The 14,594-nt window shown below is 50.6% G+C and overlaps 1 protein-coding gene across 9 annotated transcripts in view; it reads right to left on the bottom strand.

Annotated features, from left to right (window-relative positions):
• The window catches only part of PPP6R2 (protein phosphatase 6 regulatory subunit 2), an 82,672-nt gene that overhangs the window by 26,852 nt on the left and 41,226 nt on the right, over positions 1–14,594 (bottom strand). For 7 of the 9 annotated variants that reach the window (XM_039234774.1, XM_039234801.1, XM_039234812.1 and 4 more), the window contains 2 exons: positions 11,859–12,101; positions 5,001–5,187 (listed from right to left, as the gene is read on the bottom strand). In XM_039234774.1, coding sequence (XP_039090705.1) covers positions 5,001–5,187; positions 11,859–12,085 — 414 coding nt within the window. In that variant the 5' untranslated portion in view covers positions 12,086–12,101. Of the gene's footprint in view, positions 1–5,000; positions 5,211–8,395; positions 8,457–11,858; positions 12,102–14,594 lie in introns of those variants that run through there. The other 2 variants (XM_039234835.1, XM_039234840.1) reach the window with 2 other exon arrangements.

Below are 14,594 nucleotides of genomic sequence, written 5' to 3'. Positions count from 1 at the left end.
AAAAAAAAAAAAAAAAAGGGTTGGTGAGCAAAAGGAACTGGTCTATTCTTCTGGCTAAACCACTTTCACTGTATCCATTCAAGCTGACCACATGCATGTTCTAGTTATATGGTTAACAACTAAAGCAACCACTAAAAATCTACACAGAGACACATGAGAAAACACTATAGGTAAATCAAAATGGAGTATTTAAAAAAAAATTTAATATGTATTTTTAAGAGAGAAAGAAAGCATGAGGGCAGGGGAGGGGCAGAGAGAGAGGGAGACTCAGAATCCAAAGCAGCTCCAGGCTCTGAGCTGTCAGCACAGAGCCCGATGTGGGGCTCAAACCCACAAACCATGAGCTCATGACCTGAGCCTAAGTCAGACACTTAACTGACTGAGCCATCTAGGCACCCCCAAAATGGAACTTTTATAATGGTCAAGTTAACACATAGGAGGCAGAGAAAAAAAATGAAAAACAGAACAAAGAGAAAACTACAATAAAATGGCAGTCCGGACATATCAATAATTACACTAAATGTAAATGGCCCAAATATGCCAATTAAAGATAGATGAACAGAACAGAGGAAAACACATGACTCAACTATGTATTGTTTACAAGAAATTCACTTCCTTTTTTTTTTTTTTTTTTTTTAAGTAGGCTCCATGCTGGGCATGAAGCCCAAAGCAGGGCTTGAACTCATGACCCTGAGATCAAGACCTGATGTGAAATCAACAGCTGGACACTTAACCAGCAGAGCCACCCAAGTGCCCCAAGAAATTCTCTTCAAATATAACAATTCACACACAAAAAACTGTACAGTCATCCCTCTTTATCCACAGGGGATACATTCCAAGATCAACAATGGATGCCTGAAATCATGTATGGTACTGAATCCTATATGTACTGTTTCTTCCTATGCATACTTAACCTATGAAAGAGTTTAATTTATAAATTACGCACAATAAGAGATTAACAACAATAATAAAACAGAGTAATTATAACAAAGTACTATAATAAAAGTTATGTGAAGGTGGTCTTTCTCAAAATATCTTACTGTGCTATATTGACCCTTCCTCCTGTAATGTGAGATGATAAAATGCTTATGTGATGAGATAAAGGGAGGCAAATGACACTGGCACATGATGTGGCATTAGCCTTCTACTGATCTTCTGATGCTATGTCAGGAGAAGGATCACCTACTTCTGAACCAGGCTGACTGTAGTTAGGGCGGGACTACTATATGCAAATGTTCATAGCAGCCTGATATGTAATAGAAAAAATGTGTAAATACCTAACATGTCTTCAAAAGATGAACAGTTAAACTGTGGTCCATCCATAATCTGGACTATTCCTCAGGACTAAAGAACTGTAAAGAGTCCTTATCCAGTAGAAACACATATGGGAATATTGACATATAAAATAACACAATATTTGCAACTTGCTTCAAAATAATCTGCGATGGTGGCAGAGGAGGACAAATATCGTATGTTTGCATGTATAGGTGGATTAGGAGGAACTTAACGGAGGACCATGGGGGAGAAGAAGGGGGAAAATGGTGGGGGAGAGGGAGAGAGGCAAACCATGAGAGACTCTTGAATGCTGAGAAACAAACTGAGGGCTGATGGATGTGGGGGGGAGGGGGAGGGGGGTGATGGGCATGGAGGAGGGCACTTGTGGGGATGAGCACTGGGTGTTATATGGAAACCAGGGGCGCCTGGGTGGCTTAGTCGGTTAAGCGTCCGACTTTCGCTTAGGTCATGATCTCGCGGTTCGTGGGTTCGGGCCCCGCGTCGGGCTCTGTGCTGACTGCCAGCTCAGAGCCTGGAGCCTGTTTCAGTCTGTGACTCCCTCTCTCTCTGACCCTCCCCTGCTCACGCTGTCTCTCTCTCTCCTAGAAATAAATAAAAAAAAAAAAAACATTAAAAAAAAAAAATTTAAAAAAAAAAAAAAAAATATGTGTAAAACCAAAAAAAAGAGATTTTATATGGAAACCAACTTGACAATAAACTATTTGTAAAAAAATTAAAATTAAAAAAAAATCTGTGATGGGGTTGGTAATAGGGGGAACAGAAAAAATAAGATTGGTCAGAAACAAACAACCGTTGAAGCTGTATGAAAGAACACCAGGGTTTGTAAACTGTTTTCTCTTTGAGTGTGTGAAATAATCGATACCTCCAGTGTAGCCCACCTTTCCATGGAAACATGGGATAAAGCTCAGTGGCCCTATCACCTCAGACCCAGAAACACGTCAACTGCTGGGTTATTGATACAAAACTCTGGGGTAGCAATTCCACAGACATGTGTCTGCTAGAAAGAACATGGTAGCTTTATAGGAAAAGATGTACAAAATCTATTTCTTTTTTTTTTTTTTTTTTAATTTTTAATGTTTTTTATTTCTGAGAGAGAGAGCGTGAGCAGGTGAGGGTCAGAGAGAGAAGGAGACACAGAATCAGAAGCAGGCTCCAGGCTCTGAGCTAGCTGTCAGCACAGAGCCCAACATGGGGCTTGAACCCACGAACCGTGAGATCATGACCTGAGCTGAAGTCGGACGCTTAACCAACTGAGCCACCCAGGTGCCCCTACAAAATCTATTTCTAAATGAAAAAAACAATTTGTAGTATTCAGACTATGTCATTATGTGAAAATAAATACTAAGTATATATTAATACGTCTTACAGGAAAAGAACTTAAGAGGAACATCAACTAAATAATCAACAGTGGTTGATCCAGAGTATTACAGGAGATTGTTCATGTGTTTTTGTCTTATTTAAATTCATATAAATGTGTTACATGTTTGTCAATAGAAGAAATATCTTTAAAGAGTGTGTTTCATATTATTTTGATACACTGGGTAAGGGAAGAAGACAGAAATATTGTAAGAAGCAGTAAAATTCAGCAAATATCTGAAAGTAGCAGAGGAATATCATTAGGTTACAGACAATTATGAGCTGCGCTGCAAGAGACAGACTGGAAAGGTCTTTGGAACTGGAACTTCCACTACTACCCGACGGCCACAGGGACCCCCCCACCGCTACCCGATGGCCACAGGGACCCCCCCCACCGCTACCCGACGGCCTTGGGGAACTCCCCACCACTACCCTTCTTGTAACCTCAGATATATACATAAGGTATAGGTCTGTTCCCTCACCAGATATTTGATGATACTGAACAACTACAGTTAATACTTTTGGAACATGATAATGCAATCTGCTCAGCAAAATCTTGTCCCCTCCTAGAGTTATATTTAAAAGAATTTTTATAAGTTTTCACATTTTATTTTTATTACTGTTAAATGTTTATTGGGGCACCTGGGTGGCTCAGTCGGTTAAGCGTCCAACTTTGGCTGGGGTCATGACCTCACAGTTCGTGGGTTCGAGCCCCGCGTCGGGCTCTGTGCTGACAGCTCCGAGCCTGGAGCCTGTTTCAGATTCTGTGTCTCCCTCTCTCTCTGACCCTCCCCTGCTCATGCTGTCTCTCTCTCTCTCTCTCTCTCAGAAATAAAAAACATTAAAAAAATTGTTTTTAATGTTTATTTTTGAGAGAGAGATGCAGAGTGTGAGCAGAGGAGAGGCAGAGCAAGAGGGAAACAGATTCTGAGACAGGCTCCAGGTTCCAAGCTGTCAGCACAGAGCCTGATACAGGGCTGGAACCCACAAACCGTGAGATTCTGACCCGAGCCAAAGTCAGATATTTAACCAAGTGAGCCACTCAGAGACGCCTCAGAAGTCCATACAGTTTAGATATATATATATATATATATATATATATACCATAATATTTTTAAAATATTTATTTATTTTGAGAGAGAGCATGTGCACATGCACAAGTGGGGGAGGAGCAAAGTGGGGGGGTGGGGCAGAGAGAAAATCCCAAGCAGGCTCCACGCTCTCAGACAGAGCTCAATCTCATGACTCTGGGATCATGACCTGAGCCAAGATCAAGAGTCGGACACCTGAACAACCCAGGTGCCCCACCATAATATTTAGTTTTTAAAAACATTTTTAAGGTTGGTTTATGTATGTATGTATGTATTGAGAGAAGGAGAGAGGGAGAGAGGGAGGAGGAGGGGAATGGGAGAGGGAGAGAGGGAGGGGGAGGGAGAGGGGGAGGAGGGAGGTAGAGAGAGGGGAGGAGGGAGGTAGAGAGAGGGGGGGGGGGGGGGGTGGGGGAGGGAGAGAGAACGCGCACAAGCTGGGGAGGAGCAGAGAGAGAGGAAGAGAGAGAATCCCAAGCAGGCTCCACACTGTCAGTGCCAGAGCCCGATGTGGGGCTCAAACTCACAAACCACTGAGATCATGACCTGAGCTGAAACCAAGAGTTGGACGCTTAACCAACTGAGCCACCCAGGTGCCCCCCGTACCATAATATTTATTAGAAACTATATGACATCCAGTATTTGTTTTGAAATAAGCCACTGGGGATGGTGGGAAGGGGTAAAGGTGAGCCCTAACCAAGACTGAGTGCGAGGCTGCTGGTGGGCCTGGGACACCGCCACCCTGCCGCCCCGAAGCAGCAAGAGCCCCCTAGGAAGACCAGGCTCCAGCTAAGGAAACATTCATTCACTATTTTTACCAAAGCCTAATGCTAGAAGTTTTCTTTTATTTCCATTGAAACAGGAAGTGTCCTAGACACACTGCTGCCTGCCACCCACGGAGCAGAGCGGCACCTGAGCAGGCGCTGAGCAGGCGGGCACCCTAAGGACCTGTGTGGTGCAGGCATATCCCTGCTCCTCACGCCTGTCACTGGCCAGGACAAGACATGCCAGCCTGTCCTGGAGTCCTGTGCAGCTCCCAGGGCTGGTGGGAAGAGCTGCTTACTCCGGAGCCAGGCTGCAGAAATACCCTCAGGAAGCCACTTTCCTAATCAAACCCCAGCTCACACCAGGGCCCACACGGCTCCACCAGTGTCCCTCGAACAGTCAGAAACGCTGCTCTCCAGGCCCCAGTGATACAGTTTGCACAGTGACAGCTGGTGCCAGCCACCCCAAACCACACAAGCTTCACAGATTATTCACCTGTTCAGTCTTTCTTGCAATGAGGTTGCCAATGGTCTTGCTGAAAAAACTGGCGAGCAAAGGGTTCAGAGGCGGCTCGTGGTCCAAGAAGTCGTAAAGAAGGTTCAGCAAAGTCTCATCCCCTCCGAGTCTGTCGTTGATCTGCGGCACGTCACATGTCAGCAGCTCACAGGCTGTGTTTGGATACCTAAGAGGGCACAATGCAAGCAACTGGAGGTGAAATTAGACTTCTCCAGCTCTCAGGAAGCGGCTTAAGTAACCAGCCTCACAGGACGCAGGTCCTTGGGGGAGACCAAAACACAGACCTTGGAATGAAGTAAAAACATGAATATTTTGTGACCAACTGGCATTTTTGACTACTACAAGCTCAATGTTTTTAACATACATTTTTCTTGCTCCCCATAACCTACAGTCTGGTATCTACACTTCTGACTCTTGCATTCTCTAAATAAGCTTTCTCAGTCTTCTGGCATCTGCTCTCTCAAAACCTCTGCCCTTACACCCACCTGCCAGGTCTCTTACCTCCTGTGACTACACAGTTAGTGACACCAAGTCCATCATGTGCACCCGCCCTCTCCACACCCTCCCTGTCCCAGCACACCAACAAGCAGACCCAGCTCGTCACTAGGCTAAAGAAATGCCACATCAGGGGCACCTGGGTGGCTCAGTCGGTTAAGTATCTAACTCTTGATTTCGACTCAGGTCATGATCTCGCAGTCGGTGGGATCAGCTCTGCATCTCCCTGCACCGACTGTGTGGAGCCTGCTTGGGATTCTCTCTCTCTCTGTCCCTCTCCCACATGGGCATGCTCTCTTGCTCTCTCATGCTCCCTCTCTCAAAAAAAAATAAGCATTAAAAAAAAATACCCATATATGCAAATGACATACTATTCATTTGATAAAAATGACCAGATACAAAATAATCTTTATCCCATCACACATAATCTCATGACATCACGCTGCTCCCTGACTTACCTGATAGACACAGGGTCACTGCCACTGCCCTGGGATGGGCGCAGCCACCCAACAACCTGCTGCATCCAGGACAGCGCCCACAACAGCAGGGCCAGTAACAGTGCCTGGAGCCATACCCAGGTACATCTGGGAACACAGGGGGATCGTCCCATGGGGCTGACTGCCCTAGAGCACACCTGGCACTAGCCAGGACAAGCTCTGCAGCTTCAGGCACATTACCTAACCTCTCTTTGTCTAAGTTTTCTCATCAGAACGTGGAGGTGCAAGTGCCCACCCTCCCCACAAGGCTGTGTATAAAACAGAGCAGCACCCAGTACACAGTAAGCCCTGGTCAAGGTCAGCCACTATGACCCCCCTGCTCCCGGCAGCCACCCACACAGGCCCTAACACAGGCCTGAACCAAGGTGGTCACTGTGGATTGGCTAGCAAACCTGGGTTTGAGACCTTGGAGGAAACATATGGCAGCGCATGGCAGCCAGCCACACGTGGAAGGGGAAGAAACTGAGAAGTCTAGGTCTGGTTAAGGGACAGGTGCTCCTCGTCAGCCCCAAGAAAAGAAAGCACCTTCTAGAGCCCAGAGAAGCAGGGCTGTGTGGGCAGGCTGGGTGTGAGGGACCCAGTTCAACATGCAGGCAGGCCCAGGCCATGAGAGGTGTGGGCAGTGCCCAGGGAGGGGTGGCGGGACGGTGGGTGCACGCTGCGAAACCAGCATGGCGGAGAACACAGAGCCACCAGGGGCACATCGTCAGAGAACACCTGCTCAGAGTACAGGGCGGAAGGGCCAGGTCAGTGACCCTGAAGGCCAGAGCAAGACCTTAGATCACACAGGCAGAGAGGTTCCCACCAGACTCCCAACAACAAGAGAAGATATACTGATGGCACCAAAACATCAAGGCCCACAGAAAAGTGTAGACTATTCCTTCAGGAGATGTTTCCAGAGCACAAGGAATGGTCCTATCTGGTCTCCACACACAAGCAAATGTGCATACGTGTGACAAGAAGCTGAGCTCTAAGGCACTGACCCTCTAAGGTGGAGGGACTGATATTTTCTTTGTTGGTATTTTATAATTATTCTTCAAAAAACAAGTACTGCTTTAGTTGGTTCTAAAATTTATACAAAGAACAGGAATTTCAGTCAAACATGGCAGATCATTCCCTCTCAAACTCCTGCTCCAATAATGCAGAGGTAAAAAACAAGAAAAGAGAAGGGCAAATGACCCCTGGAAAGGCCCGGTGTGGTGCACCAGGGACCTAAGCCTCAGGCGGCCACAGAGGGAGCACCGACCGGAGACCACTGGACAGAGAGGCAGCAGCTACTGGACGGGGTGTAGGGCCTGGCTCCGGAGACGGGTGGCTCCCTGGCCCTCTCCTGCCAGGACGCGGGACTCAGAAGTTACTCCCAAGGGCACCTGGGGGCTCAGTTGGTTAAGTGTCCAACTTTCAACTTTGGTTCAGGTCACGATCTCACAGTTCATGGGATTGAGCCCCGCGTTGGGCTCTGTGCTTACAGCTCAGGGCCTGGAGCTGCTTCAGACTCTGTGTCTCCCCCCTCCCCTCTCTCTCTCTCAAAATAAATACATAAACTTAATAAAAAACATTATTTAAAAAAGTGCCTCTCTTTTGAAAGGAAATAAGGGCTGGGGCGCCTGGGTGGCTCCGTCAGTTAAGCGTCTGACTTTGGCTCCAGTCGCAATCTCACGATTTGCGAATCTGAGCCCCACATCAGGCTCTGCGCTGCTAGCCCAGAGCCCACTTCCATTCCTCTGCCCCCTCTTGCTCTCTGTGCCCCTCCTCCACTGGTGTTTTCTCTGAAGTAAATGAATAAACTTAAAAAAAATTATTAGGTAAATAAATATGTTAGAAATTTTAAAAATCGATGAAAGGACAAGAAGATAAAATTTGAAGAAGCCTCTCAGATGTAGAACAAAAAAGCAAAGACAAGATATTAAGCGCAAATATACAAAGAAGAGAGTATTAATTCAAGTGATCGAACACTTGACTAGATTGAAGAAAAAGGGGTCACCTAGGGGGCTCAGCTGGTTAATAAGCGTCCAACTCTTGACTTCCACTCAGGTCATGATGTCACGGTTCAAGAGATCGGGCCCCGTGTCAGCTCTGTGCTGACAGTGTGGGGCCTGCTTGGGATTCTGTCTCTCCCTCTCTCTCCCTCCACCTCTCTCTCTCTCACTCAAAATACACAACTTAAAAAAAAAAAAGTCGCAGAAAGAGAAAACAGAGGGAAAACCAGAAGGGAGAAAATTATAAAAGAAACAACACTCGAAGTTTCCCGTGGGGAAGGCCATGAATTCACGGACTGAAAGGGCCCACATGGTGCGATGCAGCACTGGCCGCAGGAAGTGACAAGAACATGGAGCAGTGTCTGCAGCTGAGCCGACTGCTTACAGAACTCTCCGAGCTTACAGGTGCTGCTTCTGGGGCTGCCGTGTCCTGGCCCCAGGGGTGATGTCACAGCAGCAGGAGACTCCAGGACAACGGGACTAGACACGGGCCGAAGTGCCCCCTGGAGGAGAGAAAACCTGGGAGTCCTGTTGCACCGGCTTGTCAGCAGCAAGGACAGGAAGAAGAGCCAAACATGGAGTCTTCAAAAGGACAGAGAATGGCGTCCGTGCAGAGTCTAAGGCAGAGGCAGTTTCGAACAAGCGTGAAAAGGGAACAATGCACCGTCAGACAGGCCTCGTCTGCAACTTCGCCCCTCACATCGTCCTCCTCAAGAAGCGGCTAGAGAACACGACTCCCCAGGGGAAGGAAGCCACAGGTGATGACAACGAGGTCCTGGAACGTGGAAGGTGGGCCCTGGGTTCTCAGAGCGAGGACGGAGGGAGCCCTTTTCCCCTCCAGGCGCCTCCCTCTGTGCCAAAACTTGCTGCTCCCCGTAGGGGCAGGGGCGGGGTGATCGGGTGACTGGGCTCAGCCAGCCTGCCTTCCTGCTCTGACCTGCAGCACCGCAGGGTCTTCAGGGGGTGTCCTTTCTGGGGGGCTCTCCTGCCACGGCACTGTTTCCCACCAAGTGAGCTGTTCTAACTCTGCAACTTGGAGCGGGAAGCCCACTGCCCAGAGTCACAGAACACTCTCCCACGGCACCCTGCAGGCAACCACAGGGCTGCTTGGCGTCTGTCTGCCGGCTCTTTTGTCCCATTTCCCAAGTGGCTGAGAGCTCAGCAGGCAAACTGGACAGGAGCCTCGAGAGCAAGGACCCTCACGGCTCTCAGGCTGGCCTTTGCGCCCAGGGCGGCTGCGTGGAGGCCTCACCGGCCCGGAGCAGCCTGCGGTTTCAGCAGGAACACCGGCCGCTGCCTGACCGCACAGCACGCAGGGGCAGCTTCTCCGGCGCCTCCTCCACTCTGTGGACCAAAGTCCCTTCAAAACCAGCCTTTAGTCACACAGGGGTGAAGCAGCTGGCCACGCTGCTCAGCCAGGTCTGCAGGCAGAGCCCTCACCTCAAAAGCATGAAGGCCACGGGAGGCGTCGCTGCTGACCCCGTCGGGCCGGCCACGGTGGGCAGTTGCCTAGAGCCTTGAGAAGCACAGGCAGTGGCTCTTGGGAGCAGAGCCAGACTCGCGCACTCCCGTGCGGCCGGTGGCGGCCCTGGCGCCACACCAGAGCAGAGCGTCGCGAGGGGCCCGCTGGCCCGTGGTGCTCCCGGCCTGCACCTTCAGACCTGCTGTGCCCACTCCTGGCCAGCACTCCCACTTGTATCTTCCGCATCTTTGAAAAATAATCTTGACTCTGCTTCTTTCTTACCTACCACCTCATCCATTTATCCATCCATCCTATTCCTTTCCTCAAAAAGGAATCTTTGATTTAATTTTAATTAAAATCAAATTAACTTTAAAATCACATTTTTTAATTTTTTATTTTTTTTATGTAAGTGACATGTACCCCTGCTTTCAAACTCAGGCAGCTGGACGGGGCCCGTGAGGACGAGCAGCCTCCGGCCTCCCGTGTCCATCCTCAGACCTGAGGTTAACCTCTCTGTTTCTAAATGAAACACAGATGCACTTCTTCATTTATCATCTTCAGACGTTACAAACCAACCTCCCGAGACGGAGGAGGAAGACAGAGCTCTCCTACCACCCGCCCCTCACCTTCTCTGTAAAATCAAACCACAATTCTTGGTTAAACCCAGGGCCCAGCTTCCCGTGTGACCGTGCAGAGGCTGCTCAGGGCAGAGCTGGCGTGCGAACCTCAGTCCCGCTCGCTCACTTCTCTAAGCCCCCAGATTCACGGTTGTCTCACTGCTTTGTCTGGTCGGCTTTGTGCTCATGCACAAATTCTGACTCTGAACGTGAACGTCTCCTGGCTCCCTGATGCCACTCGGAGACCTGTCTGCCCCGACCCGGAACACATGACTGATCACCAAACAGGACACACCAGGGTGGAGGGTAAAAGGGATGAGGGCCGTCCACAGTGGTGCTGACACAAGGGCACTGACCAGGCAACCCCGTGCACAACGGCTTCTATCTGACTTTCCGTGGACGGCCACCGTGGCCCTCGCCCCGCAGGCCCCTCTCCCTCCTAGTGTAGGGCTCTCCTCCGCCAGAAGCCGCAGGGTCCCCATCAGAGGCCGTGACGGACCGCCCTAACTGGGTGTCCCCAGACCGACTGTCCCCCACACAGGCGCTTCTCGTTGCACTCTCCAGCTTTCTTTTTCTCCTAAGACAAAGGCCAACAAGGACTTCTATGAAAGTACAGTAAGTATTTTAGACAGTCCGTGTTGTAACTAGCCGACTCTGCCCTTGTCATCACCAAGGGCTGAGTGTGGCTGCCTTCCAACATGACTTTCTTCACGGACAATGAGATGTCAGTGTGGTATCAATTTCACGTGTAACAAAGTATTGGTCCTTTGAGTTTTTTCAACCACTTAAAAACGTAAAACTAACTATTCTGGGGCGCCTGGGTGGCTCACTCGGCTAAGTGCTGACTTTGGCTCAGGTCATGATCTTGTGGTTCGTGGGTTCGAGCCCCGCATCGGGCTCTGTGCTGACAGCTCGGAGCCTGGAGCTGCTTCGGATTCTGTGTCTCCCTCTCTCTCTGCTCCTCCCCTGCTCACCCTCTGTCTCTCCCTCTCTTTCTCTCAAAAATAAATAAACATTTAAAAAAATTATTAAAAAATTTTTAAAGAAAATGTAAAACTATTCTTAGCTTGCAGGCCATACAAAGGATTTGACCTGTGGGCCACAGTCAACCAACCTAGGACTTTACCACCACACACTACGTGGCCGTCCACGGACACCGGAGCCCGACTGCCTGCCCCGTTCCCACGGTGTTCCCGGTCCCGGGCTCTGCCGCCCTGTCCTGCCCCCTCACTCACACCCCTGTCCCCATCGCCAGCCTTAGCCACACTGCCACCACCCTCTGGCATCTCCCAATATGCTGGCCAACTGCTGAATGGAACATTTTAGGAAAAACTTTGACAACGGTCAGTACTACTCACAACATGGATTTCCTCCGACCCCAAGACCCCACAGTGAGGCGGTCCCCAGGGTCGAGCGGTCAGATACCACCCATCCCTCATGACAGGCCATCTCACCGGGCGGGGCCCCGCTTCCCGTCAGTGTGCAGTCCCACCTGCCTCTCTGTCACGGGTCAGTCTCCTCTCAGGACACGTGCACTCAAGACACTCGGAACACAGCGCAACTCAGCACAACTCACAGTGAGAAATCTCACACACAGAGATTCCGAACTCTTGAACCTCACACAAACAGACCCCGTGGGGAGTGGCCTCCTTCCTCCTCAGATGGGGTGAATGTTTAGAGTGAGCTCTTCGGTCAGAGGCCCTGGCTCTGGCCGTCCTCAAACGCCGCGCGCCAGCTCCCTGCAGCCCCGCCCAGCTCCGGGCCCCCCGCGGAGCCCTGGCACATACTTGAAGCGGACCTTCTCCTCCATGTCCAGGGGCGGGTCCTCCGTGATGAGGCTCACCAGCTCCTCCATGCACTGCTGCCTGCAGAGGAAGCCCAGCAGCTTCTGGTTCTGGGCCTTGCACTCCTGCAGGACGTCATCTTCGTCCAGGAGCTCGCGCAGCGTCACGTCCTCCTTATCCAACAGCTTGTCGACGTGGGACGTGGTGTTCAAGTCAAACTTCCAGAACATGGTGACGGCCACGGAGCTGCAAGCAAAGATTTGAGGGTCACTTCCCCCAGCCAATGTGAACCCGCCCTCAGCAAGTCTACACCAAAGTCGAATGAGTCCGTCCCCAGAACGAGCCTGGACTGGAGGGTGCTTTCCCCGGGTACGGCTCCGAAAGCGGCGAGAACCCCTAGCTCCCGGCACCGGGCCTGGGCCTTCTCTCCATTGCCTCTGGCTGGCTCACCTCGCCTGCTCTCCTCTCCCAGCCAGGGCTGGACACACCTCCCGTGCTCTTACTCGCTCTTCCGTTCCCTGAGGCCAGCGCTTCCCTTGTCCCCCGTGAGTCAGCTCTGGAGATGCCCCTCCACCCTAAGAAAGTGAGCAACTCTCCAGCCTACCTCCTCAGGGTCCCACCCCTGCCTGTGTGAACACGAGGCACCTCTCCGCAGATGTCTCTGTACTGCGTATGTTTTTTAATTTCCTGTATATCTTAGAAAACCTCTCTGGCTTGCAACAGACTGCCCCTCCCAGGACCAGCCAATCCTTAAAGACAGCAAGGGGCCCAGCCAGAATGTCACTGTGATCAACTCCACCCAGAGCAACTACTCCCCTCTGGGCCCACACATCTCAGGAGACAATCTTCCTCTGCCTTCACTATCCCACAGCTAGGGGGCCAGGCAACTAGGGAACCCCCTACAGCAGAGAGCCCGCCCAAATTCTTCAAACTAGCTCATCTTAAGCTGTTCATCCTGCCCTGCCTTACCTTTCCTGTGGAAATCCCAATAAAGGTCATGGCTTAAGTGTTCCCCCACTCCTGTCTTCTGCCTCCCGACCCCCCCGAGGCTTCCCCACGTGGCCCCGGCTGAAGCCTACGCCTCCTGTCTCCAGGACTGGACGCAGGATAAACCGTTTTCCTGAGCCCCCTGGCGTCTCCTCTCCTGCCCACACCTGCCTCATCATCTCCCAAAAGAACACCGCACATCTCAAGACCTCAACTCAAGCACATCAAACCCCTGACGGCTCACTCTGCCGGCCCCCAGCCAGGCCCCTCCTTTCACTACCCATCCCACCGAGCAAGCCAGGCTTGCCCTTGAAGCCACAAGCTCCCACACATGCACACCCCTGACAGTAGGCCCTACACCACAGCCACCTGAGAAATCACTATAGACCCGGCCCTCCCTCTGCGTCACACACCCACCCTCTCCAGGCTCTTGCTGTCTTTGCCTGGACAACACAAGGTTTGTCCTGCTCAGGGAGTCTCACAGGGCAGGCACTGAGGGCCGAGGCTGGTGTGCAACAAAGTTTTCACTGTTTGATACAAAATGAGAAACATAAAGCCTGTATTTTTAACAAAGTTAAATCTGTATTTTGAGATTATGAAATCTCCTTCAATGTTGCACCAATCGTTTGCAAAATTAAGGTAATGGTAGATGGGATTTATCTTCTCTAATATCTTTAATCAGAAGAGTAAAAGCCCCAACACAACGTAGAAGCTGCGACTTGTGTGTGTGAAGCCCGGCTGCCCCGGGAGCAGGTTTCGTGGCGCCCAGCCACGTCCCTTTCCTTCCTCTGCAGCCTCTCAGCTTCGCTGCATCCAACTCACTTTTTCAAAACACAGACACCTTCAACTTCTTCTCATCTCGGCTTCAAAACCTCGGCTGCCCAGATGTCTCCTGCTCACCAGACTTCATGCTACAGCATCCCTCCAGGGCCTCGGGCACTCCCTGCTGCTTCCCCAATCCTACCCTTGCCACAAGGACACTGTCTTTAACACAAATTGCACTTTCCTACCTTTATCCTTCTGCACGTGCTCTTGTGCTCGGTGCCTCCTATGCCAATATCCCACTCGCCCCGCCAGACCGAGCTAACCAACGGCACGGCCCGGGCTGCCCTCTGGCCAATACCTGCACTGTCAGTGGGGCCTCTGGCTTGCAAGTACAAGTGACTCCACAGTCTGACACTATACTCAGTTTCCTTCCGGGTCCTAAGATCTTCCTCTTTCTCTTGTGAAGAATGGGGATGGATATTTGCTGGGAGGGCAGAAATAATTACAGTAGTTTCGGGATAAGATGGCTGTCTTTCCTAAATGCCCTGCAGAACGACTCAAACACTTGAACAACATACAATCCGGGGAAAGGGAGGGACCACAGGGAGACCCCCCCACCCTGCCGAGGCTCTCTTACAAACAGGGCCCACTAGAGGCAGCTCCTGTGTAACCTGCTCTCAGCCAGAGTGGGTGAGTGCCTGGGGTGACCACAAGATCCCATCAACAAATGGAACGAGTTTTTCAAGCAGAATCCTAAAAAAAGGACTGGATTAACATAAAAGAAGACAAAAAAGATGAAGACAAAGAAGATAAAGAAATAATAAGCCACGGGGCGCCTGGGTGGCTTAGTTGGTTAAGCGTCCGACTTTCGCTTAGGTCATGATCTCGCGGTTCGTGGGTTCGAGCCCCGCGTCGGGCTCTGTGCTGACTGCCAGCTCAGAGCCTGGAGCCTGTTTCAGTCTGTGACTCCCTCTCTCTCTGACCCTT

Source organism: Hyaena hyaena, unplaced genomic scaffold (genome assembly GCF_003009895.1).
Source record: "Hyaena hyaena isolate Hyena2069 unplaced genomic scaffold, ASM300989v1 scaffold_4, whole genome shotgun sequence".
NCBI classification, from domain to species: Eukaryota; Metazoa; Chordata; class Mammalia; order Carnivora; family Hyaenidae; genus Hyaena; species Hyaena hyaena.
Note: the sequence above shows the minus strand (reverse complement) of the source record. Positions and strands in the feature narration are given on the sequence as shown.